This window comes from Epargyreus clarus, unplaced genomic scaffold (genome assembly GCF_041222505.1).
Source record: "Epargyreus clarus isolate Ecla_fem2 unplaced genomic scaffold, WU_Ecla_fem_2.2 ptg000033l, whole genome shotgun sequence".
Taxonomy (NCBI): Eukaryota; Metazoa; Arthropoda; class Insecta; order Lepidoptera; family Hesperiidae; genus Epargyreus; species Epargyreus clarus.
Window position 1 is genome coordinate 6,426,419 of NW_027332238.1, and position 27,233 is coordinate 6,453,651.

General features: G+C 40.0%; 1 protein-coding gene across 1 annotated transcript; it reads left to right on the forward strand.

Moving 5' to 3' along the window:
- The first annotated feature begins 685 nt into the window (after nucleotides 1-685).
- Nucleotides 686-27,233, forward strand: LOC140755385 (uncharacterized). Its single transcript, XM_073090580.1, has 13 exons — nucleotides 686-1,060; nucleotides 16,975-17,602; nucleotides 18,169-18,385; nucleotides 20,610-20,784; nucleotides 21,549-21,647; nucleotides 22,682-22,767; nucleotides 23,260-23,351; nucleotides 24,219-24,306; nucleotides 24,855-24,984; nucleotides 25,854-25,995; nucleotides 26,132-26,235; nucleotides 26,893-27,041; nucleotides 27,229-27,233. Exons 2-13 carry the CDS (start codon nucleotides 17,084-17,086, stop codon nucleotides 27,231-27,233), a joined length of 1,806 nt encoding a protein of 601 aa, XP_072946681.1. The 5' UTR covers nucleotides 686-1,060; nucleotides 16,975-17,083.

Here is a 27,233-nt window from a genome sequence, read left to right on the forward strand (position 1 = left end):
GACTGTCGATCGAGTAGAATATGAGTTACGAAATAATGGTAGCGCCGTAAATTTTCGCTGCAGGCGACCGACCAAATTAAATGACATTTCATGAGTGTTGCCAGCGCCGGGAACTTGCTCGGTTCTGCGGTAAAACAGTAAATATTTAATTTTTAATATTGAACCAACAATGTCTGGCTTTCTTTTACCGCAGTTCTTTCTGCATTTTTAAAACAGGCTGAATGTTATAGTGACGTGAAATCATTGTATTATATGTAGTAATTCTTAAGATTTTACGCTATAATAGTCTTGTGAAATACTGTTCAGCTATTCTTAAGATTAAATTATTTATGTTTATTATAGTTACTGTGTTTATTATGTTGACATTAGAGAAATTACTGATTATAATTTCCGTAAATTAAAAATTATTATAAGCTTTATTATTTTATTTATATTATTATTTATGACAAAAAAAATATCTTAACTAGTCATCTTCCATTTAAATTGGAATACTTAAAATAAGTATTTTTTAATGAAATGAAGGATTATAATTTGTTATCCATCAACCAGTACAACATATCAATCATTGCAGTAATAATATGTCATGTTAAAATGCAGTTAATAAAATGAGATGAACCAAAAATAAAAACAAATTAAAAATATATTGCAAATTATAACTTTGACTGTGGCAACCCAGTCCCCAACTGCGCCATTGCGCGTCGATCTACGTCACGCGCAGTCGTGCGATCGGAACCCGCAAATGTCACTAAAAACATAAATAAAACAACGAAAACCGATAGATTTACCCTAAATAGCTCCGGTAAAGACTATTCCTGGACCAAAACCGCTCCGGAACAATAAAACAAGTTCGTTTTCGTAAAAGAATGCGTTTCGTAACTCCGGCGTATAAAATACACAAGTGGTTTAGTGGATAGATAATAAAAGTGTTATAATAAAGTTACAGATTATTAAAAAAAAAGTTAAGTGATATTTGTGCGTGAAAAGTGTGCGGTAATGCCTTAACCGTAGATCCTATGCAACTTTCAATTTTGTGACCTACTTGAGTTGTGACGTCATTACGGTATACATTTTATTTATTGAACATAGGATGCCGCTAAGCTATTGATTGGTAATAAATTGGATTGTACGTATATCAAGGTTACTTATATCGTTAGGAGTTTATTTCTAACTGGCTGTATGTACATAGATGCAAGGTTGACCGGTTTCGCTGAAAAAAAATAGAACGCGCGAATTTAGAAAATAAAAAATATTATTCAGCGTAAAATATAATATTTTCGTAGCGTGAAAATATATTTAGCTTTTTAAATTATTATTAATTTACTTACAGAATTATTCTTTACATATTTTTAAATCAAAAATAATCCTGACTTTATACAATTATGTATATTTTTTGTAGATAGGAAAGTTATTATTTTATATTTGTTATAGTGACTTTAGTAATACATTTTAAACAAAGGTAACTATTCAAGCCATAGATTAGTAAAGATTACTCACTCCTAACAAGAAAATGTATCCAGTTTTGAGAATTGAAATAGTTGCGTAAAAAGGTTTTGCCACGTCTCCGTGCTAAAATGTCCCTAAAATATTTGAAATAATTATTTATTTATTACGTAAATTACGTAATTATTACGTAAATTAGTTATTTATTCGTAAATTTTCTCTAAAATGTTTTTATTTGTCAAGGATTCAAAAAAAGAACTTACTAAAATAAGCCGTTTGTGGCTTCATTCAATTTCAAGGCGGCGAAGTATCTTTACTAATTTATGATTCAAGCAGGGATAATTATTTGAGATTGTAATGACCCTTTAGCTCTGCAAAATTTGGCATTTTTTTAAGTCCATATTTTAGAGATTCAGTTTCATATTTCTTTTGAAATGCCTTGTAAGGCCCTATTACTAATAATTAAAGTGATCATATTTATATAGACCTCTTTATAATAAAAACGCTTGATCACCTAAGCTAATTAACATAAAGCAACCATTGGTGTTATCTATAATTAGTCATAGTGTGAAGGTCCGCTGTACGTTATAGGAGCTTTTTTAAAGTGCTAATGACATGTGAATTCTTCTTTAATTGAATTAAAACAAATAGACATTTTCTTCGGTTTCATCATCAACCTATTACTGTCCCACTGCTGGGCAAGGATCTCCTTACAGAATGAGAAGAATTAGGCCATAGTCCACCGCCAAGTGCAAATTGGTAGATTTCACATACATTTGACATGTTTTTTTTTTAAGATTTCTCAGGTATGTCAGTTTTCTCACAATGTTTTTCTTTCACCGTTTAAGCTAGTGATAATTAATTGTTAATATGCACATATCTTTGAATATCTGAGGTGCATGCCTGGGATTTAAACCTTAGACCTCTTCGGTTTAATGATTCCATATTTCCCAAAAGAAGTGTTAAGGGTTATGCTGTGACTTGCAATTAGGGTTGTTGCGAATATCAGCATCAGCATCAGCATCCGCTGATTATCAGCTTTCTTTTAAATATCAGCATCAGCATCCGCATCCGCAACAAAAGATGCTGATATTTAATGCTGATATTGAAATTGTAACGTGTTCGTTGAAGGCGGGACCGAGCTTAAATCACGTGGAGTTTTAGCCAATCACAGAAGTTTATAAACACAAGTTGTCATCAAACAATCATTCGATTGTATTGACATCGTAATTTGGTCAGACATCAATAACTTTCGATCATAGTTCAATCAATCAATAACAGAATTATGTATTCAATTCATAATGCCACATCCAGTGAAAAGTGCAATATGACCAAATATTTCGTTATTGAAGAAATATACGACACAGTGTAGTATTTGTAAAAAAAAAACAAATAAATGCCGACTTCTGTGTCACTGTGACTCACTGCAGAGTGGAGGGTAGCTGAAGTGGATGTTGGTTTGGTACATGGTTCTGAAGTCGGTGCTAAATATATTTCGTTGGATTACGGCGTAAACAGCGTGTTCAATATGAGCGCCGGCTTCGGAGATATGTGCTGAGCCAAAATTTGTTTCAGTTGATTTTTGCTTTGTAGTGACATGGAAGTCGATTGTATTTTTTAATGAATTTTTTTTCACCTTTTTTAGTGATGACATACTAAAAATCTTACAAATGCACTAGTCGCCCTTATGATTTTTGAAAGTTCCCCTCGATTTCTCTGGTGATCAGACCCTTATTTTCTTATAACGAAACTACTTTGGAAATATCTTTTTTTTTCCAACAAAATAAAAATCAACCAGTTCGGTTCATAAACGACGAAGTTATCCGCGAACAAACATAAAAAAGACATATGGTAGAATTGAGAAACCTCCTCATTTTGTGAAGTTGGTTAAAAAAGACTATTCTCGTAAGGGACGTACAAATACCTCAGTATAAAATATATTTATTATTTAGTATTTTTAAATATCAGCATCAGCATCAGCTGATATTAATCTGAAAAAATCAGCATCAGCATCAGCATCAGCTGATCTAGTAAAAACCTGCATCAGCAACAACCCTGCTTGCAATGAGAAATTTAAATGTATTAACTAGCTTAGTTCAGTGTTTATTCAGTATGAAAAGAAATGGGTTTGTATAAATTAGTGATGTGCAAGATATTTAAGGACGGAGGAGGATCTGTATTCTTACATGTAGTCAGTAAAAATCGTAAGAAAATTAAGATCCATATCCGTGGACCTAGGTACCAATGATCCATATTCCTATGTTCAGATTTATTATTTTAATAATTCTGCACAACTCTAATATTGTATGAGTGAGTGTGCTGTGGGTACATAGTAAAATAAAACAATACATTGTAATAGTCCAAGCACCCTTTTCTCTAATAAAACCTCTTGAAAGCATATCCTTCCTGTGAAACAGAACGAACTACACACATTGTCTCCACACCCAATTGTGCACTCAACATCCACTCAACACTTCCTCACTACATGAGTCACTTTCACAACATCACTCCCGCACTCACCAATTGTGTAAATTGATACCAATTTAGTACTGAGAAAGCAGTTGAATCATTATCATATCATTGTAACTGTTTAAAAGGGTTCGGTGTCTAAATATAGATTGAATATACCTTTTATCCTAAGATACCAAAATTTAAGATAATTCATAAGTTTTGTTAATTGTTCTTTAACACTGTTATGCCTATAACTGGGCATGGATTGGAACACATTTCCCTCATGGATATAATTATTGGGTTTTAATTATTTACTCATTAACATAAAAAAACTATATAGGAATAGAGCTCCTACTTAAGGTCAGACATTCACTGCTACCCCAGAAGACTAAGCTAGAACACCTCAGCAAAACTTTTCTCCCTTAACACGCCCTTTAAACCATAACACAGCAGGGCACAGCTGATTAGGCAGAAATGTGTGACGGCAGTGCCGCTGTAGTTGAACCAAAAATGGTTAACTTCAAAGTAGTAGTATATAAAACTTTCAGAAGACAATAGCTTTACACAGCTGTTAAAAGACAGAAATAGGTGTGACGGTGGTGCCATAACCAAACCACACCGTGCTCTATTTGTATGCATCCTATGCGGAATTACAGTTCTGGGTATCCTTTTACAGACCCAGAGCCTCATACATATACAAAGCGCGTCTCCACCGCTGTTTGGCGCTACATCTGCTGAATATTGCAACGAATCTAATATTTATAGGGCAAGGGTCTGCTCTGACACCTTAAATGTTTCATGTGTCGCGTCTGACTCGGAGGAGCATAATCTGTGAGGTACGGCTCGAAGGACCAAGTGATTGTTTTGTTGGTTTCTATGTACATTATTTCTAAGGTGTGTTTACTCGGCGTCAATTGTGAGGTCCGAAGTTCGATTTAGGCACACGTTGATTTGTCTAATTATGTGCGTATTAAAAGTAATTGTCATTTGCTTTATACCGTCACGGAAAATATCGTGCCGAACCAACACGCCTGGAATCAACACGCCTGAAAGAATTCCTGAAAGAATTTACTGAAAATATTTTCATTAATACGCTTTTATTTTTATAAGTCAGTTATAAGTAAGTATTTATAAGTCAGTTGCGGACATTGCGGCGACTAAATCAAAAGAAGACAGGAATGCTACTTAACGTATCTTATATATAAAATTTTAGTGTCACAATGTTAGTTACCGTACTCCTCCGAAACGGCTTTACCGATTTTCACCAAATTTTATATGCATATTCAGTAGGTCTAAGAATCTGCTGCTATCTATTGTTCATACCCCTAAGTTGTAAGTGCTGTTCACCCTTAACATTTTTTTATTTATATGGCAACACAACGTTTGCCGGGTCAGCTAGTTTTTTTATACAATAGGCTTTGTTTTGTTGCGATTGGCTGAGGCTAAGCGAGAAACAGCTCGATTAATATCTAATACGCATTAACTTCAAATCAGTACGTGTCTGGGATTCGTACCTTGGACCTTAAAAATCCAACCCAAACCCCAACTAGGCTATCACATCTTTAGTTTCGCCTTACAAGTCTGGCTACCTCATAAATCGTGTATGGCAACATGGCCTTAATAAAAATCGGCTCCATATAACATGGTAGCCACTGTATTTGTCTATCTGTTTGTTGTGCCGCACGTGTGCTCGGAATGGTGATGCAACTGTTGTAATGCTCGCGTGCACACCCGTGCAGGGTTTTGTATTTTTAGGGTTCCGTAAACATATCAAATCAAAACAATTTTTTTATTCAAAATTGGTTCTTTACAGAGCACTTTTTGAATGTCAATACAACTACCACCACTTCACAAGGTGTTTCGTTATGGAGAAGAAGCGGCGAAAGAAACTCCATAACACACATCTTTTCTTTTTTAAAATGTTCTTTACAATGTCAACTTAACGTAATGGTACATGTGGAGCTGCAGCTAATTCAGACCACACCATTTTGTCACTCAAATAATCACTTAGTTATAGTACGCTTTTTTACATAGCGTTTGTTTAACGACATGTTTGATCTTTGAAAAACAGGCTAAAAATCCTGTTAATAAGTCTCCTCTGTCTATCCATGTCTGTCGGGCTGTCACGTGACTTTATCTCCTGTACCCTATTAGATACACCTGAAATTTCAGAATAGGTGTAATGGTGGCCATTATAACAACGAATACTAAAAATAAATAACATTAATAAATATAGTTAAAAAAAAACTAAAAAACACGCTTTTATGATAAAATCAACTAAAAAGTACAAAAGTATAAAAGTAGTAAGATAAGGATGTATGTTGATCTCTTTCTACTGAAAAACCGAGTTACTCACTGACAACATACAAGCGAAGCTAATATAAAGCGTGTACAAAGTTAAAACTAAATGGGGGTCGCGGTCATACAAGAAACCGCTATTTTTCGACGTTTCGATTTTTCTGGCTTTATCTATTGCACTGTAATAAGTAGCTAGTAAATTTTTCACATTGCATTTATTAAAAATTGCACAATGCACGTATTAACCAATACTAAAAATTACAATATAATTTTGGAAAATTTGTGTGATGCGTAACTCGTATACTAAAACGAATGATGTCTAAAATCTATCTTGATGAATCTAGAAATACGTGTGCAGTGTGTGCGTTAACAATCTGATATAGTTGAACCCAAAATGAAACAAGATGGCGTTACAGGTAACGTAGGGGCGTTGATTTCTTGTATTTGGACCCCCTTTTATATTCAACTTTTTTTATTTTTAGTATTTGTTGATATAGCTGCCCACAATATACGAGGGTGCGTTTTTAAGTTCGCGGAATGAGGGACAAGGAGGGAAAATAAAATGTCAAAATTATTTTTCTTTTTCTACATATTCTCCTGCAAGACGAATACATTTTTAAGATCTTTGTATTAACTTATTTAAACCCTCATAAAAAATGTTTCGTCCTTGTCGGAAAAATTGCGTCCTTAACTTCTTCGTCTGTAGAAAATTTATTTCCACGAAGCTCTTTTTTCATTTTTGGAAAGAGATAATAATCGCTGGGAGCCAGGTCTGGCCTATAGGGTGGGTGATTTAAAATATCAAAGCTCACCTTATGCAGGGCAGCCAGTGCAATACGGCTTTTGTGTACGGGCGCATTGTCGTGCAACAGCAGGACACCTCTGGTTGATTTTCCCCGCCTTTTTTCTTTGATGGCTTCTTTTAACCGCTCCAAGATTGTTGCGTAATATTCTCCGGTTATAGAGACACCTTTATCTTTATAATCTATTAACAAAATTCCTTCTGAATCCCAAAAGACTGTCGCCATGAATTTTCCGGCCGATTGTGACACCTTAAACCTTTTAGGAGGTGCTGTACCCTTTTTATGCCACTGCATGAAGTCTTGTTTAGACTCAGGTTCATAATGGTGAACCCAAGTTTCATCTCAAGTAACAATTCGATTCAATACAATATCTTTATCTTCTCCACAGAGGTCCAAAAACGCACGGGAACATTCAACGCGCTGTTGTTTTTGAGGCGGCGTGAGCATTCTCGGCACCCACCGCGCGCTGACCTTAGTCATGCCAAGATGGTCATGCAAAAATTTAAAAATGCTTGTATCCGATACTCCAACCATTTCTGCAAGCTGTTCCTTCTTTAGCCGAGCATCTTCCAGTACTAATTTTTCGACTTTCGCCATCGTTTCCGGAGTGGTCACCTCAACAGACCGTCTGGGTCGTGGGTCGTCTTCAAGTGAATCCCTGCCTAGCTTAAAAAGGTTGTTCCACTTGTAAACCATCGTTTTTCCAGGGCAAGAGTCCCCGTAAACCGATGACATCTTTTCCATTATGATTTGCACAGACTTTCCTTGCTTGGTAAGGAACTTTATAACGGCGCGATGCTCGATTTTCTCCATACTTTAACTTTTTTTCCGGATTGAGTTGTTTAATTGTCGATAGTTTTAAAACTAATGATGCAATTGTGATAAAACTTTATATTTATACTATTTATGAGTCACTTAACACGTACCGCCCTTAACAAGCCCGCTATCATCCCTCCAACCCCGCCATTCCGCGGACTTAAAAACGCGCCCTCGTATATACATTGTAAAAATTTCAAGTGTATATCTATTTCGGTTTAAGCGGTAGAGCCCTGTGACAGACGGACAGACGGACAGTCAGCGGAGTCTTAGTAATAAGGTTCCGTTTTTACCCTTTGGGTACGGAACCCTAAAAACTTAAGCGGTAACTCATTGGAAAGGAAGCATCAAAAATCAACAGTGCGGCTGGATTCGAACCCGGTCCTTTATCTAAAATTCATACCTAAGCTATCACTGCGGATTGTGATGACCTCAAGTCCCATTTTCTAGTCCACATTTGGTGCAGAATAGCAAAAAGTTGACACAATTTAATTTTTGGCTGCATTTCGGTATAGATTCGAGATTTGGGTTAGTAGGAAATTTATGTCTTATTAGCTAACTCTTTTTCGAAATGCTACATTCTAGTGCTCTTTTTATGCCTCTTTCCGCCTAATGAGTAAGCACTGCTGTGTTCTGGTTTGAAGGATGTAAGGGACACATACTTTTCAGAGGCGTTCCAGCTTAGTCCTCAGGGGAAGCGGCGCATGTGGCCGACCTCAGGTAGGAATGTCTAATCTTATTTGGGGTTAATTACAGATGTCCATGGATGGCAGTAGCCACTTACCATCAGGTGGAATATAGTTTAAAAACCAAAAACCACGCTAAAATCGCATAAATCGTTAATCGTTAATCCTGATTCCTGACGATCCTGATAAGAAGAATGGGATAAAATTATTCAAATCGTGTATTATCATAAGTTCTTGATAATTGTTCAAAATTTTAAATTAATCGGACCGTTCAAAGTGGGTAAAAATCGAGTTCAAAGATTCCGTTACATACATACAGGTCAAGCTAATAAAACCGTGGTAAAAATGAACTCTCTTTTTGTTTATATTTTGTTTGCATAAATTAATAAATAAATATTCATGAAATATTTATTTAAAGATAGTTTACTGAGACATTTGTCGGTGATATTGTGTTGGTCTAATGAACCTTAATTATCTTTGTCATAAGGCCAAAATTTTCTCAAATTCGACGATGTGGGTGTTGTAAAAAATCTTTTCCATAATTTTCAAACCAAACGCCACAATTTCCAAAAGAAATTCAATAGTGTCACTTTTCTTCCTGAATATCCATTCAGCAACCTCGAAATGTATGATTTTTGAACATTTTCGTGAACTTAGCTTAGTCTACTTCTATACTGGGTCAATGGTGCACAGTAATGTGACAATTTCTTTCTTGGCTTGCGCCAGGAGATTTGGCGTGTAGGATTTGTAGGTCAACCTATAAACCTATATGGTTTTTATGTACGGAAGCCAACTTTAGTGGACGCAATACTTCTTTCATCTATTTTTTCTACCGCCTTCTTCTGATCTTATATGCTACTGTTAGGGTTCCGTACAAAACGAAAAACGGAACCCTTATAGAGTCACTCGTTTGTCTATCCGTCTGTCTGTCACAGTCAATTTGCTCAGAAACTACAGAAAGAATTGGGATCGAATTTGGTCCTCATGTGCTTTTTCGTAACCCAAAGGTTAAGGTAAAACGTAAACAACTACATTTCAAATTGAGAGATGACTTTTGGGGCGAAAACAAAGATGTAAAAAAGTTTTATAATATGTATCAAGTAGCATATCCTGTATATCGAAGTCAATTCTATTTGGGGAAAAAACTATCTGTTCTTTATATTACTCTCCTGGTTATTTTTTTTTATAATATAAGAGTAGCGGACGAGCATGCAGTCCACCTGATGGTAAGTGGCTACTGCCGCCCAATGACATCTGTAATCAACCCCAGTTAGGATTAGATATTCCTACCTGAGGACGGCCACAGATGCGCAGCTACCCCTGAGGACTAAGCTAGAACGCCTCGGAAAAATCTGTCTCCCTTACCACACCCTTCAAACCGGAACACAGCAGCGCCTAACACTGCTGTTATTAGGTAGAAATAGGTGTGGCGGTGGTGCCGCCGGAGTCGAACCACAAAGGGTTCTACCACCTTCAAATCAGTCAATCACCAGTCTAATCAGTGTTCTACCACCTATAAATATTTTAGTACCTATTTATTCGTCAAACAGCAAGTTTGAACGCAGCCTAATTTCCCTCGTTATTCATGATATTTTTTAGTTTTTGAGCAGCATTGCCTATTCCGTTTTATTCCACGTCAGGGGTGGGGGGTGACCGCTTTGTGGGGGTGTGACCCGGTTATTGCAGTGCACGTGTATGCATTCTCTTTGAAACACATCCAAATACATTATGCTGGGTGGTTTAAAGAATTTTTAAATACTTGTTTGTGGAAAAGAATTAAGTTTAAATATTCTGAAAGTTTACGCGAGCCGTTCCAACTTAGTCTAGTCTAGTCAGGGGAAGCAATAGTTATGATCGACTTCAGGTAGGAATCAAATCTATCTACTATCGATTATCTGATTAGAGTTGTCTTACGATCAGGATTTTTGAACGTTTTAGGTAACTATTATGATGAGCTTTCAAGGCGGTAGAACCTTTTGTGTTTTGACTCCGTAGGCAACACTGCCACATACATTTCTGTCTAATAACAGCAGTGTTACGACCTCAGATAGACATCTAATTACTTACTTGCTAGGTAAACTCTATCAGACATGTGTCGCTGCGTCCTAGGACTAAATTGAAACGCCTTTTAATAGCATCTCTGCTTTATCAATCAAAGAATGAATTTAAAAAAAAATATTCTTTAATTATGTGTCTTCTTTTGCGAAATAAATATAATTCAGTTCAGAATCTACATTGAATAATACATAGATAAGTATGGAACAATGTTATCCTGAAAATTCAGGCTTCTAGCTTCATATGCAACGAAGTTATAGAGGGTCAAAAATGGCCCGAATTGCTTCGAGAAAAGAATGCTACGGCCGTGCCGCTTTTTTGGCTCGACTTGGCGGAGGCACTGCCGTGCTTCCTGATAATTTTACTAAACTATCATCAGTACTTAGAGAATTGCGTAGTTTGCAATTTGTGAGTATCGATTTAGCTGTTCACGACACGTTTTACGCAGCAGTACTCCTAGCCTAGTGCTTAGCGCGTAGACCTATTGTTTGGTCTAGAGTTTTGAAGTTAATGAATATGCAGTCCACCTTTTTTTATTTTTTATAATATAGGAGTAGCAGACGAGCATGCAGTCCACCTGATGGTAAGTAGCTACTGCCGCCCATGGACATCTGTAATCAGCCCCAGATAGGATCAGATATTCCTACCTGAGGTTGGCACAGATGCGCCGCTACCCCTGATGACTAAGCTGGAACGCCTCGGAAAAGTCTGTCTCCCTTACCACACCCTTCAAAACGGAACACAGCAGCGCTGAACACTGTTGTTATTAGGTAGAAATACCACCTGATGGTGAAGCCACTGTACTATGGATATCTTAGATCAATTTCATATAGATTTTGATTGTGGTAGAACCCTTTGTGGTTCGACTCCGGCGGCACCACCGCCACCGTCACACGTCGCATCAGGGATGCGGTCCTCTTGCGTATGATCGCATAGAAATCGTCTACACGCGCTTCAGTAAACATTTCACAGGTGGTAGAACCCTTTGTGGTTCGACTCCGGCACCACCACCGCCACACCTATTTCTACCTAATAACAGCAGTGTTAGGCGCTGCTGTGTTCCGGTTTGAAGGGTGTGGTAAGGGAGACAGACTTTGGCGCATTTGTGGCCGGCCTCAGGTAGGTATGTCTAATCCTATCTGGGGTTGATTACAATTTCCATGGGCGGCAGTAGCCACTTACCATCAGGTGGACTGTATGCATCAGTGGACAAAAATAGGTGTGGTACGAAGATGGTAGTGTATGTAACTCAGTCAACATCCACCTCTTCCGTCGAAACGCAGAATTGCTTCACGATAGAATTTGGTGTGACGGAGATACTTCGTCATCAACCCATTACTATCCCACTTCTGAGCACGGGCCTCCTTTTCAATTGAAAAGAATTTAGTCCACCATGCTGTCGAACACGTATACCTGGCCAATGTACCTTTTTTGTTTACGAGGAGGAAACCTTCAAAAGGTACCCGAAGACCTGGGAGCAAGTCCGTTTTATGTGGGATTTTTACCGCAACCCCCTCGGTGACCATCCTCAGCGCTTGGTGGAGAACTCCGGGATCTCCGATGGAACACAACCGGAGTTCTCCGAGCGCGATGTCTCTTGTCTGGCTCTGCCCTGGAAGGAGTAGTTTACGCTCCTCCCACACACCTGGTGCTTACATCAGCATGCGGCCACACACCGCCGTCCTTCCCGGGATTATTTGTTGGACGGTTCGAACTCACACCCTTGAGCAACCCCAGAAGCCTCCTTTTAGTCGCCTCTTACGACAGGCAGGGGATACCGTAGCCCTATTCTAGTCCCGGAACTACAGGGACATGGCCAATATACCTGACTACCTAGTTGGTAGAGTTCAAACACCTTTGAGTACCTTATTTATAACTTGTATCTAACCTTTAGATGTTTATACCTGAATAAACCTAAAAGCTATAAATATAATATTCCCAAGCAATAGCGTTTGTATTCTATATATTTCAGTTGTAAAATAGCGGATAACTGACAAACAATTTAATATAAGCTCAAAGTACTACAATTCCGTATCTATTCCTAAAGTTATAAGTAAGTGTCGTCAGAGTCTAGATCAGATCGAGTATGTTAGGAGGAATTTGAACTGTATGTGTCTGGGAATAGGGTGGTGTTTGGCTAGGGTTGAGAATATCGATTACCGCCTCAAGGTCAAGTTCAGAGCGTCTCGGAGGTTGGACGTGATCCTAGCTGGTTCGCCGGAGAAAAATCTTTATAGTAGATTGTAGAATTCGGTGCCTACATTAGCGGAAGTAGTTTTATAAACACACAGTACACGAACACGCACACATACACACGCAAATGCACACACACACTCACACACACACACACACACACGTACTCAAGTGCGCGCGCACACACATACACACGGGCGCGCACACACACATACACACACACACACGGGCGCGCACACACACATACGCACGCACAAACACACGGGGTGTAAACATCTAGACCCTATAATACGTAATTGTGTTTTTCACCTTAGAAAAAAAAACACACACATGTGGACTCACACATTCATACATACGCACGCGCGCACACACAATCACACCCCATAAAATAACATCGTTACTTTATCATGTCCACTATCATCATTATTTAGATTTCTTCCCATTCTCTGGGTTCAGGTTTTCTATAGAAATAATAAATAAAATAAAAATGTATTCAAGAAATGCTTATAACTAGGTATAACAAAACATGGTTAATACTAAACATTTCTTTGTATATTTTCTATTTATGCAGTGATTGGTGCCATCCTAGTAAGCATTTAAAAATGCCTGTAGCAGGAGGCTCCGCTCTTCCATATCTCTAATGGGATGGGATGGAAATGGGAAAAGAGGACATAGTCCACAAAGATGGCTAAGTGATTAGAAGTCTTCATCATCATTATCATCAATCCGAAACATCTTCAAATAACCGAAATTTTAAATTCAATGGAATATATTCAGAGGCTACTGCCGCCCATGAACATCTATAACCAACCCTAGATAAGATTAGAGTCTTAAATCTGTCAGCCTCAAATGCGCTACTACCCCTGAGGACTAAGTTGGAACGCCTCGGACAAGTATGTCTCCCTTACCACACCTTTGAAGGTGGTGGAACCCTTTGTGGTTCGACTCCGGCGGTACCACCACCACACCTATTTCTGCCTTATAACAGCAGTGTTAAGCGCTGCTGTGTTCCGGTTTGAAGGGTGTGGTAAGGGAGAGAGAGACTTTCCCGAGGCGTTCCAGCTTAGTCCTCTGGGGTAGCGGCGCATGTGTGGCCGATCTCAGGTAGGAATATCTAATCCTATCTGGGGTTGATTATAGATGTCCATGGGCGGCAGTAGCCACTTACCATCAGGTGGACTGAATGCTCGTCTGCTACTCCTATATTATTAAAAAAGAACCCTTCAAAGCAGCGCATAACACTGCTGTTATAACAAAAATAGGTGCTGCGGTGGTGCCGAGCCGATTCATCTGCTAACTCTCTAACTAACTTTAGTCAATTAAGTTCCGCTGTTTGCCATTTTGATACGAGTATAACATTACCAGTGGCAAATTGCGCCGGTACTCGCTCGAACAGCTGTCCAATTGCAGAAGGTCAGGGTCGCCACCCCCTGGTGGGGGTGAGTTATACGATGAAGCGATTTCGATGTATATTGAGTGTGAGTCATGAGCTGAAGCGATTTATAAATTAAAGTCGGATACGAATAGGTACTGTAACAGTAACAGGTGGTAGACCTTCTGTGGTTCGACTCCGCAGCACCGTTGTCACACCTATTTCTGCCTACTTACATCAGTATTAAGCGTTGCTTTATTCTGGTTTGTAAGGTGTAAGGGTGACGTACTTTTCTGAGCCATTCCAGCTTAGTCCTCAGGGGTAGCGGCGCATCTGTGGCCGACCTCAGGTAGAAATCTAATCTTACCTAGGGTTAATTACCACTTACCTTACTTACTTACCATCTGTTTACTGTAGCCACTTACTATCCGGTGGACTGCAAGCTCGTCTGCTCCTCTCATGTTATAAAAAACGCCTTTAGACCCCATTTTCAATCTACAGACACAAAAACGTGTAATATGACACCAAATTATATTTTTCTATCATAATAATTAGCAGTGATAACCTTCCCAGGTTCAAATCCCAGACAGTCACCTCTGATTTTTCAAAGTTATGTGCGTATTAGAAATTAATTATCACCTGCATAAACGGTGAAGGAAAACATCGTGCGGAGACCTGCATACCTGAGAGATTTATAAAATAAAAGTAAAAAATCTTAAAGATATGTAAAGTTTACCAATACGCACTTGTCCAGCGCGGTAGAATACGGCATAATCCTTCTTATTCTGAGAGGAGACCCGTGCCCGGCAGTGGCACAATAGTGGGTTGATGACGATGATGATGACAGATAAACATACGTCGGTGACCCTACCATCCCAAAAAGAGCCTGCTTGTTTACCATCTAATACCTTTAAACTAGCAATTCTTGTATATACATATATCAACGATCTCGGAAACGGCTCCAACGGTTTTCTTTAAATTATGTATTCAGGCGGCGTCAAATCGATCTAGCTAGGTTTTATTTTCAGAAAATGTCGTTTTAACCGTGTTTTCATTGAATTTCAAATGATCGGTATTTTTGTTATATTATTACAACACCGAGCAAAGCTCGATCATCCAGGTACTTAAAGTTTAGTAGACGACTAATTTGAGACCATGTAATAGTGTTTTAATTCGGCAATAAAGTTACCCACTGCCGCTTATACCTTACACCAAACGAGCAGGGGTGGTATTACCCCCTCGCTCGGGGGTAGTCTCGTTTCACGTGGCTCATTCAACTGATACATCGGGGAGGTTTTTATAGAGTTTTTCGAAAATAAGTTGTTATTCTGTCTTCCGTCATAATTCAGTGAGTTTTGGAATAATATTATGATGATTATAATATAATTATGTTAAAATAAAGGTAGTTTAACTCTCAGTGGTTCGACTTCGTCGGCACCACCGTCACACCTATTTTTGACTAATAACACTAGTGTTAAATGCTACTGTGTTCTAGTGAAGGATGTGATAAGGAAAATATATTTTTCCGAGGCATTCCAGCTTAGTCATAAGCAGTATCAGCCCATCTGTATCCGACTTTGGGTAAGAATCTAATCCTATCTGGGGTTGATTACAGATGTCCATACGACAGTAGCCACTTACCATCAGGTGGACTGCATGCTCATCTGCTACTCCTATATTATAAAATAGGCGCATCTGTGGCCGACTTCAGGCACGTATTTGATCTTATCCGGGGTTGATACGGCAGTAGCCACTTACCACCAGATAGACTGCATGCTCGTCTACCACTCCTATATTGTAAAAAACACAATAATAAGCTAAGTATGTTCATCGGATCAGTATTCCGATATCCGTAGCTAATATTGGCTGAAGACAAACAAAAATGGCCGCCGTCCAATTAGGCGCGCCAATTAAACCATTACGAGGAAGTGGGTTAATGACTTTAGTGGCGATTTTGTGGTCTGTCGGGGACTTGTTGAGGAGGTATTCTTCATTACTGTGTCTTGTGGGTTTCTTCTGAATATTCTTCATAATATTTTTCTTCAGTCGTGGACGAATTGTTTGAGAATATTGTATATAAATAAAGCAGTGATAGCCGTTTTTTTTGTTCACGAGGGGCAATACTTCAAAAGGTACCCGGTGACGTGGGGACGACGCACGGTTATGTGGGATTCTTACCGCACTAAAATCCCCCTGGTGGCCGTCCTCGGCGCTGCGTAGAGGGCTCCGGGATCTCCAAAGGAACGCAAACGGAATCCCCTTATCGCGTTGCCCCGTCGGGCTCCGCCCAGGTGAGCTTGACGCTCGCCACAGCAAAACAGCAGTAGCTGAAGCAGAGATAGGCTAGTGGTTTCTTGATCGAGGGTTCTAAGGTTCAAATCCCAGACACATTTGATTTTCAAAGTTACGACGATTTTTGTTATATATTTCAAATTTCATTTCGGTTAGGATCCAAACCGCAAACGACATGGTATCACCGGAGGTTCCAATTCGTTTTCGCCAGTTTCCCAGGGTTCCCCTTCGTGTGCGATTTTGACTAGCACACGGCCAATTATTTCTGTTGGTCTCCTTCGAAGTCATGGACGAATTGCCCCATGATTACTGTGAACTATGATTTCTGCTTCTTACAAACTTCTGTTTTCTTCTGGATACTTCGATATTACTTCAGAGTAAACGTAAAAAACGTAAAGAATTCACATTCTACGTTGAATTTTTCTACAAGGAAATGTTTTTTTTCTTTATCAGTTAAGATAATATGAAACTTTTCTTAATTTAAACATTAAGAAACTTACGACAATATCCATAATAACGTCACAACTTTTGTCGCCATCACAAATATTACCATCTACTTGCACTCCAGTTAGACCACAAACTTCACAAACAAAGCAAATATAAAACAAAAATGTGATCATATCCGCAAAAACTATAACAAAAAAGTGCCAAATGTGTTAAACTATGTGATAGTGGTGATGAGTGGCGTCGCGCTGGCGGGCACCAGGGGCCACGCCGTGGAGCCTCCGCGCTCCACCGCGTACTACTACGCGGACCTTGAGCGCCTGAAACGCAAGGACCCAGAGGAACCCCGACAGAACCCTGATGAGCTGAGCGAGTACGTGGAGTCCAATGAGGTAGTCAACGATGGAGCTGTTAAGGAGGTACCGCCCTTACGCGACCGGCAGTGGAGTCTACCGGAGTATAGCACACCAGAAAACGCGCGTAAAGTCCCGGAGGAGACGTATTCCACGGCTGGGACCTTCCCGATGCCAGAGCCTAAGGAAAAGGAACCGTTGTTGGCAGAGTTAGAAGTGGTTGGAAGGTTGCCCTTATCGCAGTTGGACTCGACGCCAGGGGTGAGAAGGAGTAGGAGTTGGTACCTCTGTTGTCCAAATGTCGCGGATGAGGAGATCTCCAGGGAGTCCTCCTGGCGGTACTCCAGCTTGAGGCCGGTCACGGCGCCGCCGCTGCCCGGACAGAACGGGATCAACTTGGTGGGTATTTTGGATATCGGACGAAATAATGGTAATAATAATGTTTTGTACTACTTAGGATTTTTCCTGAGTCGTGTGTGCCGTGGATACACCAAGACGGATAGATAAATACTCCGACCCAGAACATAAATGTAAATTCACCAGAACCCACAGACATACCGGTATTTGACAGCTCTGCCGAATAGGTCTTCAATATGAGAGATGATTGATGCCTATATTAATTAAATGTATAATAAAGTCATAGGTATTAGATACATTGGCTAACGAAAAGCAGAAATGATAAATTGTTATCTCATTCTAATATGTATTTAATTTACCAATATTGTACCTCTGCAAACGAAAAAGAAGACCGGCTATAATCGGCTACCTTCGGCTTCACGAAGCGTCGTAATACTAACTACTAACAATTCGGGTATCTATTAAGAGTTGTTACAACAAATTTCCATTGGTTTTAACAACTTCATATAATATATTGTCAAAAACTACTCTAAAAATACTGAACTTATAATAATTCACATAAAAATTATATTAAATGTAATTAAACAATTATTTTATTTTATTCCCAGGTAACAACGCAAAGCAGCGGTCGAGGTGATGACGTCACGTCTCTACGAGCGGAGCGTGACGCGCTCGCTCGAGCGCTAGCAGCGGAGCGAGCGCGAGCGGCCAGCGCTGCTAGAGCTCACGACGCGAGGCTCGCTGAGCTGCACGGGGTCATCGCTGAGCTGGTGAGGCGACGGGCGGCGGATAAGACTAGGGCGATACCTGAGGAGGAAGTTTCTGGTGAGTTCCAATGATTTACTAAGGATCATAGAGTAGCGGTCGTGGTGATGACGTCACGTTTCTACGGGTGGGGCGTGAAGCGAGGGTCGCTGAGCTGGCACGGGGTTATCACTGAGCTGGGCATGCGACGGGCGGCGGATAAGACTAGGGCGATTCCTGAGGAGGAAGTTTCTGGTGAGGTTCCTTTTATAAACATTGATCTCAATTGTGTCGCTGCTGGGTAGGGGTGGAAGACCTGACTTAGAGTGACAACGTGGCCACCATACTGGCCAAGTGCGTATTGGTACACTTCACATACCTTTGTGAACTTTTTTTAAAACTCTCTCAAGTATGCAAGTTTCCTTAACATATTTTCCTTTACCGTTAAAGCAAGTGATGATTCATTTGTAACGCGCACATAATGTTGAAAGATCAGAGGTTCGCCTGGATTCGAACCTCGAACCCTACGATGCAGAAGCCGAGTTTTAACCACGAGGCTACCATAGCAAAATTATGATTATTTTATTGTCTTCGTGATTTTTTTTTACAATTTCGTGAATTTTACTAGACATGACCTAGTCATGTCTGTACTCATGTTCTGAATGCAAAATGATTTAGCTTGTCTACATTAAGAAAGAAAACAATAATAAAACAACTAACTAGTTAAACCGAACCACTTATGAGATACGCATAACTTAAATTAACTTTCACAAAAACGAAACCTGCCGGGCATAGAACCCGGAACCACGCGTACAGTACACATTGATAATAAAACACAGTATTTGATTTGATGGTAATTTCCGTTTGCCAAAAAAAGTATTCTAATCATGCTTTTGTAGTGATGAAAAAATAAATGGTTAATTTAAACTTTCATTAACTAGTTAACTGGTTCTTTAAGTCGTTTTTGTATCTTCTTTTTTCATTGAAGGAGTAAGCATGCAGTCCACCTTTTTTTTTATAATATAAGAGTAGCAGACGAGCATGCAGTCCACCTGATGGTAAGTGGCTACTGCCGCCCATGGACGTATGTAATCAACCTCAGATAGGATTAGATATTACAACCTGAGGTCGGCCACAGATGCGCCGCTACCCGTGAGGACTAAAGCTGAACACCTCGAAAAAGTATGCCTCCTTTACCACACCCTTCAAAACAGAACACAGCAGTGCCTAACACTGTTGTGATGAGGTAGAAATAGGTGTGGCGGGGGTGCCGCCGGAGTCAAACCACAAAGGTTAACTGGTTATTTAAGTCGTTTTTGCATCTTCTTTTTTCTTTGAAGTAGTAAGCATGCAGTCCACCTGATGGTAAGTGGCAAGTGTCGCTCATGGACATCTGTAATCAGGTTGAGATAGGATTAAGGTTTTATTTGTGGTCGACCACAGCGTTGTTACACTGACTTATTAAAATTAATCTATTTTTGAACCTAATCTAATTTTTGCCTACGCAACTTCAAATTTTGATTTCAATTTCTGCCTACTGGAAAATGCCACTGGAAACTTCTATTTTTAGTAAACAAAAGCAAAAAAATAATTTGACACGATATAACCCGTAACATAATGTTTATATATTATGTTATGAGTCTATGGGTATATGGTATATGGGTACATATTTAGGACCATATCCTTATTTTTTTGCAAAAAATATAATATTTATTAGCCAACTTCATGATGTAGATTTTATGTGTCGATGTGTAAAAAATCACTCACATATTTTTTCTAAACGTCCCGTTAAAAGCAAAACTTCAATAAAACAATACAGATAAAGCACTATTAGCTAACTTCACGGTGTCGAATTTTATATCGGTTTTTGTAAAAAAATAATTCATAATTTTTAACAATGACATATTAAAACGCAGTAATAGCCTAGTGGTTAAGAAACTCTACCTCAGAGGTTCAAATCCTAGGCACGCACATTTGTGTAAAAAAATCACTCATAATTGAGGCTGCTAGAACCAGAGTGGTCTAACTGCATTTTAATGATTTTTAACCTATCTACATTTTCGTAATTTAAGAATGTTGTATAGTCCGCGTAAAACTGCTAGTCCGCTCTGAATATAGAAATGAATCGCGTCGCCATAACAGATTGTATGACTACACCTGCTCGCAACAACTTCAGAGCGGACTATACACTTACTTTTCTCCATATTGTAAATCGATTTTTGTAGTTAAGCTACTCTGGTTCTAACAGCCTCAATTTTCCCCAAACGCCCCAGAAATAAATATACATAAACTTCTTAATTTCTAGACGAGTGCGAGTCCACAACCCAACCAGCTGGGGAGTTGGACAACGACGCGGACCTATCCAGAACGGAACAGAACGACACGTCGTCAGCGCTCAGCCCGGCGGAGCTGCCCGCGCCGCAGGAGCCCCGGGAGCCCGATGACGTCACCGATACCAGCACCCAGGAGATACACGTCAGGTGGGCACATGGGGCGTACCGGGGTAGTTTGTGTCTTTAATGTAGATATAAGAGTAACTAGACTGGGATAGGGGTAGGTGGACGATGACGTCACCACACCAGTACGCAGGAGATACACGTCAGGTGGGCACATAGGACGTACCGGGGTAGTTCGGATCTTTAATGTAGAGTTACTCACATAGAGTAACTAGAATGAGATAGGGATAAGTTGTTGATTTTAATCTAAGCTGGGATATTAGGCATTCCAAATTAGTCATTAATATTTCAGGTTTATAATGTTGGTTTAGATGGAAGCAATTCAAACATTTAAAGGTTTTAGAATCCTCTGTGGTGGAGACACGCAGCATTCCTGTTTAATTTTGATAAAAAACGAAGATAGATAAATGGATAGAAGGTTGTTTTTGAATTTATTATTGCCAAAGATGGGATGTAAGGTATTTGAAATTAGTCATTAGTTTGCTTAGATGTTGGTTTAGAAGGGAACAATCCGGTGATTAAATACCTATTTCTGCCTAATAACAACAGTTCTAAAGCTACTGTGTTTCCCAGGCGTTTCAACTTAGTCCTCAGGGGTAGCGGCGCAACTGTGGTCTACCTCAGGTAGGAATCTAATTTTATCTGTGGTTGATTACAGATGTCCATACGGCAGTAGCCACTTACAATGAGGTAGACAGCATACTGGTTTGCACAATATTATTAAAACATTGCGATTCAAGATACGAGTACACTGTACAGTCTACAAGTTAGTTCTGAATTGGTTGCAGGGTAGAGAGACCAGTGGCGCAGGTGTCCTCGGAGACGGAGCCGTGCGGTGCCAGCTTCATGTCCGAGCGCGACTCCGAGATATGCGTCAGCACTGCCAGGTAAGCCATATCCCACTGCTGGGCACGGGTCTCCTCTCAGATGAGTATAGACCAGGTGTCGGCAACCTTTTCAGTCGGAAGAGCCAAAAATTGCAATTTACAATATTTCAACGTTTTTTATAAAGCGCTACAAAGCTATTTTTGCAAACAATAAATAGTACTTGCATAATTAAAGCTTTTTAACACAAAATATATTTTTATTTTTGTTTTAAAAACGAAGAAACGAGGTCAGAACAAATTTCGCATCATATTTGCGCATGGAACTAAAGAGCAGCTTCACATCGAAAGAGCCGCATGGGGCTCGCGAGCCGTAAGTTGCCGACCCCTGGTTCAGATCTTACTCCACTACGCTGGCTACATGCGGATTGGTACTTCACACCCCTTTGAGGGATTTTTAAAAGAATTCTTAGAGTCTTGTAGGTATCCGTATGATGTGATTATTAATTTTTAATACGCATTAATTTTGAATAAATGTAGTTTAAAAATTAAAAACTACGCTACAATCGCACAAGGAAAATCGTTAATCCTGATTCCTGACGATCTTGGTGAGGAGAATGGGATAAAATTATTAAAATCGTGTATTGTCATCGGTTTTTCATAATTGTTAAAAAAATTTAATCGGACTGTTCAAAGTGGTTAAAAATCAAGTTCAAAGATTCCGTTAGGTATAACGTAAAGTAATAAAAGCGTGGTAAAAATCAGTTTGTGTTAACAAAGCAATCCTATTCGGACGCGCAATCACACACACACACACGTACATGCATACATACATACACACACATATACATACATATACACACACATACAACACGCATGTAAACTCACTCACACGGGCGCGCTAGCATTCGCTACAATTACTCTAATTACTATTTATTAAAACAGCTGCAGTTATTTTGACTTTAATTAAAAATAACGCACTTTATGCAAGCTTTATAAAGAAACTTCTTCTATTACAAAGGTTGTGAATTTCTTACTGTTTTATAACGAAAACAGTTTTTTAAATCTATTATTAAATGTCATTCATTTGTTTTTAGGTGTTGTCAGTATGCGCGGGGACATCCAGCGAGTACTACCAGCTGTGAAAAGGAACGGGGCTCGGGAATGTTGCCAGCGTCGCCTGGTATGTAGTTATACTACTTTATATAACTTTTACTAGATTTCTTCATTTTTTTTTTGTAAAATAGGAGTAGCAGACGAGCATTCAGTCCATCTGATGGTAAGTGCCTTCTGCCGTATGGAGATGGATATCTGTAATCAACCCCAGATAGGATTAGATATTCCTGCATGATGAGATTAGCCACAGATCTGCCCCTGAGGACTAAGCTTAAACGCCTCGGAAAAGTATGCCTCCCTTATCACATCCTTCAAACCTGAACACAGCAGCGCTTAACACTGCTGTTATAACAGGTGTTAAATAGGTGTGGCGGTGGTGCCGCCGGAATAGATGACCAGTTTAGGACCTCATCTATGTATGAGATTCTTCAGAGAGGTCAAGCATCTTTGGTTCCAGTTTACCAATTTTCAACATTTTTCCTTAATAAAGGGACTACCAAATTCAAGATTATTCTTTCAAAATATTTGTACAACAAATATGTTTAATTTTTATTTCCAGGCAGATGTGAGTCCCGGCAAGCTAAGATCGCCTCCCGGGTGCGGCTAAGACGAACAGAGGATACTGAATCTAACCACCTTATCAACGACGAGGTAAGTTATACATTGAATTATAGTCGTCACAATTTTATAGGCCCATTTTGACACTTTTTTTTCTTTTATAATAGAAGAGTAGAAGACGAACATGCAGTCCACCTGATGGTAAGTGGACATCTGTAATCAACCCCAGATAGGATTAGATATTCCTACCTGAGGTCGGCCACAGATGCGCCGCTACCAGAGGACTAAGCTGGAACGCCTCGGAAAAGTCTGTCTCCCTTACCACATTCTTGCAGCGGCTAACACTGCTGTTATTAGGTAGAAATAGGTGTGGCGGTGGTGCCGCCGGAGTCGAACCACAAAGGGTTCTACCACCTTCACATGCCATGCTAATGTCATTAATGTTTTAAACTAACTTTTTAGTAGGCAGTTTGCGGCTTCAAAGCATTCGGAAGAAACCATAATCAATTAACTTTCAAGTAATCGAAACTTAGAATTACCAATAATTCATTATTAATCCCTTATTTATCATAACAACAATAAAATAATCAAGACTTTTGAAATTTGTTTCTTAGTGAATAATAAAACGAAAAAAAATACAGTTTACGAGCGATGCTTTATTTAATCTTCTAAATATGATTAAATTGTTAAATTACATTATACTTATTTTCTTTTCTTCTTTTTATTAAATATTTAGATGATTTAGAAAAATACTTACAAATATTCTGTTTACAAAATATTAAGTAATCTATACAATACGGTGTGGGTTTTAATCGATTTGTAGTAAAAATCAGTTTCTTTGGTTATCGATTTATATCACATGCTTAGAGCCTAACGATGGCATATTAAATTGTGACGACTATAGCTTAATTTAACTGGCTGAATTTATGATCAGTTACCATCTGATGAATTATGTTTCAGGCATGGTGTGTCCAGGCAGCGGAGCGGCTCGCACTGGACGTGTGTGCGCAGGCCGACCTTCGGGAGGCGCTCGTTGCCGCTGGAGACGGTGAGCAGAGCCCGAGATATTACCCCCTCCTCCCCTCTCCCTATACGATATGCTCCTTGACCTTACTTATAGTATATCTCACCCTAATTGCGACCAGATGGTGCATTTTATCTTACCAGGGATTGTATCTAAATATCTATCCTATCCCTTATAATATATGGTGCCTTTGGACCATACCTTATAATAGACTTTATCGCAACTCTATCTATCTCACCAAGAGCTTTGTATTGTACTTGACGTTGATTATCTTATATATAAAATTCTCGTGCCACAATGTTAGTTACCGTACTCCTCCGAAACGGCTTTACCGATTTCCACCAAATTTTTAATGCATATTCAGTAGGTCTGAGAATCGGCTACTACCTATTTTTCATACCCTTAATAACCATTTTATATATTCAAATTATAACTGAAGTCTGACACTTGCCAAAGAGTTGCTGCCAGTACCTCATATATACAACAGACTTTACAGACTGCACGCTTGTCTGCTACTCCTATACTATAAATAAAACAACACTCCAACGATATCTCGTTGTGTTTGTCCCCAGCGGAGTCTCTCGGCGGCGGCGCGTGCGGCCCTCACGCGGCGCTGCTGTGGCGCGCGCGCTGCGTGCGGCTGGCGGCCGACTGCCGCGTGCTCGACTGCGCGCTCGCACGCGCCGTCGACACCGCGCACCGGTACGGACACCGCGCCGCGACACACACACCGACACTGTGACACACGCGCAACGCTAACAACACATGCGCACACACACACACCACACACACACACGCTCATTGAAACAAATGATGACAATGACATATAAGTGAACACTGCGCACAGGTACAAGACACTACACTGTGTGATACACACACCACACATGATATAATTCAGAATTCATAATCGTTATTTAGTAAATTTTTGGGTTACAATATATAGGATGTACACATAGTCAAAAAAGCACCAAAAATTTAATATGCTGATTAAGGCGTATACACGCACACACACACACACACACACACACACACACACACGCGCGCGTGCGCGCGCGTTCACACATACACACGCTAATTGAAATAAATGCTGACGACGACATATACAATTATACAGGGTGAATTTTTCTGAAACTATGAGGATTAGCGAAAAATGCTGAAAGGAGTTACGAGGCCGATTTTGATAAAAACTAAAACTGCATTACTTTTTTTAAATATCTTTTTCCTTAGCCGGAAATCGATCGAGTTCATTTTTGAAAAAAAAAATACGCCTCTATATTATTCCACTATCTTATAGTGTCGCTTATAAGGATCAAATTCTGGAAAGTAATGTTATGTGACACATTAAAGGAAAAGGAAAATTTTGAAGAAAATTCATATGTTTATAGAGTATATGCTAGTTGTGTTCGACTGCATTGGCGCTGACAATACTTGCGCGCAATAACATCACAGCGGGCTAGAAGTTTGGCGCCGACTGTACCATCATACCAGAATAGTAGCTATGAGTACTACTATCTATCATTCACCACAACATAATCGCCCACATAACCTAACCATGTGATGTTTGTCCGCAGGTTGTCAAGCGCATGTGCGCTACAAGAGTCCTCGTCAGTGGCGCTGTGCAGTGCGCTGCGCGCGGCGGACCGGGCGCTGGAGACGTACGACGTGCTGCTAGCACTGGCCGAGACCAGCGGACACAGCGCTGCTTCGCCTGAGGTACGTTGAATGTTTAAACACATTTGTGAATACTGCCGCCTATGAATATCTGTATAATACCAGAGAAGCTTAGATTTGTACCTGAAGTGGACCACGTGAAATTTAAAAAAAAAAGTGTGTTACACATGTGTTACAGCGTTGTGCTGCGGAGGCGGTGGCGGCTCGCTTGCTGCGGAGACTGTCCCGCGCGCCCGCCTGGGGCGAGCCGCTGCTCTCGCCCGGGCCCTGGCACGACCACGCGTGAGCACACACACCCCACACACACACACAGCACACACACACACACACACCGCACACACACACAGCATACACACACCGCACACACACTCACAGACACACATACACACAGCGCTCACACACTCACTCACACACACACACACATACACACACACACACACACACACCACACACACACACAGAGAGAGATGGGATGTATGAACTTATACGAATAATTAATGTTTTTTGTTGTTTTTACACACACACACACACACACACACATACACTAGTACTGTAAATGTTGTACAATACTACAGATTTCAGCCAATACTTTGAATGTTTAGACATCATCAAACTAGGAATACGTCGCGAACTTTCGATCGAGCTCCATAGTTTCGTTTGATATTTGGAAAGGAATCCATAGTATCGTCCGAAATTTCGAACGGAATCCGTATTCGCAATTTCAAACACCTCACATCACAACAAAATGTACAATAATTCATAATATGTATAATCTTAAACTCGATCCACATTCTCGTGAGAACGCGGGAAAAACTCGATTCGTATGGGCTCCACATTCTCGTTTCTCATGTTTTTCTCGCGTTCTCGCGTGATTCTCGCGAGAATGTGGAGCGAGTTTTAGTGTGTATAAACTTATAGCGTCGGTGTGTGTGTGTGTAGGTCCCCAGCGGGCGCGGAGGAGGTGCCTACGGAGGAGGCCTGGGGGCCGGCGCTGGAGGCCCGGCTCCGGAGACACGCCGCTCGCCTCAAGCGCGACACCGTGGCGCTGCGGCACGCTAGGCCTCCGCCCCGGCTATACTCGCCACACGGTACGTATTTAAGTATAGTCCGCGCCACACTGCAAGTCCGCTCTGAGGTTGTTGCGCACAACTACAAGCATATATTCCGTAGCAACGTAAGACATACTAACGCAGCTATGTATTAGGGTGCTTCAAATGTTTTATGTCTGTCTCTGTCAGAGTTTCTATATGTAAGACGTTGAGAAAACTTCGATAGCGTGA

Excerpts from the sequence above, each read along its gene's own strand:
- LOC140755385 (XM_073090580.1), top strand. The coding sequence starts at position 17,084 with ATGAGTGGCGTCGCGCTGGCGGGCACCAGGGGCCACGCCGTGGAGCCT. Across the intron at positions 24,307-24,854 it reads GCTCGTTGCCGCTGGAGACG|CGGAGTCTCTCGGCGGCGGC; the intron begins GTGAGCAGAGCC and ends GTTTGTCCCCAG. Across the intron at positions 26,236-26,892 it reads GGGCCCTGGCACGACCACGC|GTCCCCAGCGGGCGCGGAGG; the intron begins GTGAGCACACAC and ends GTGTGTGTGTAG.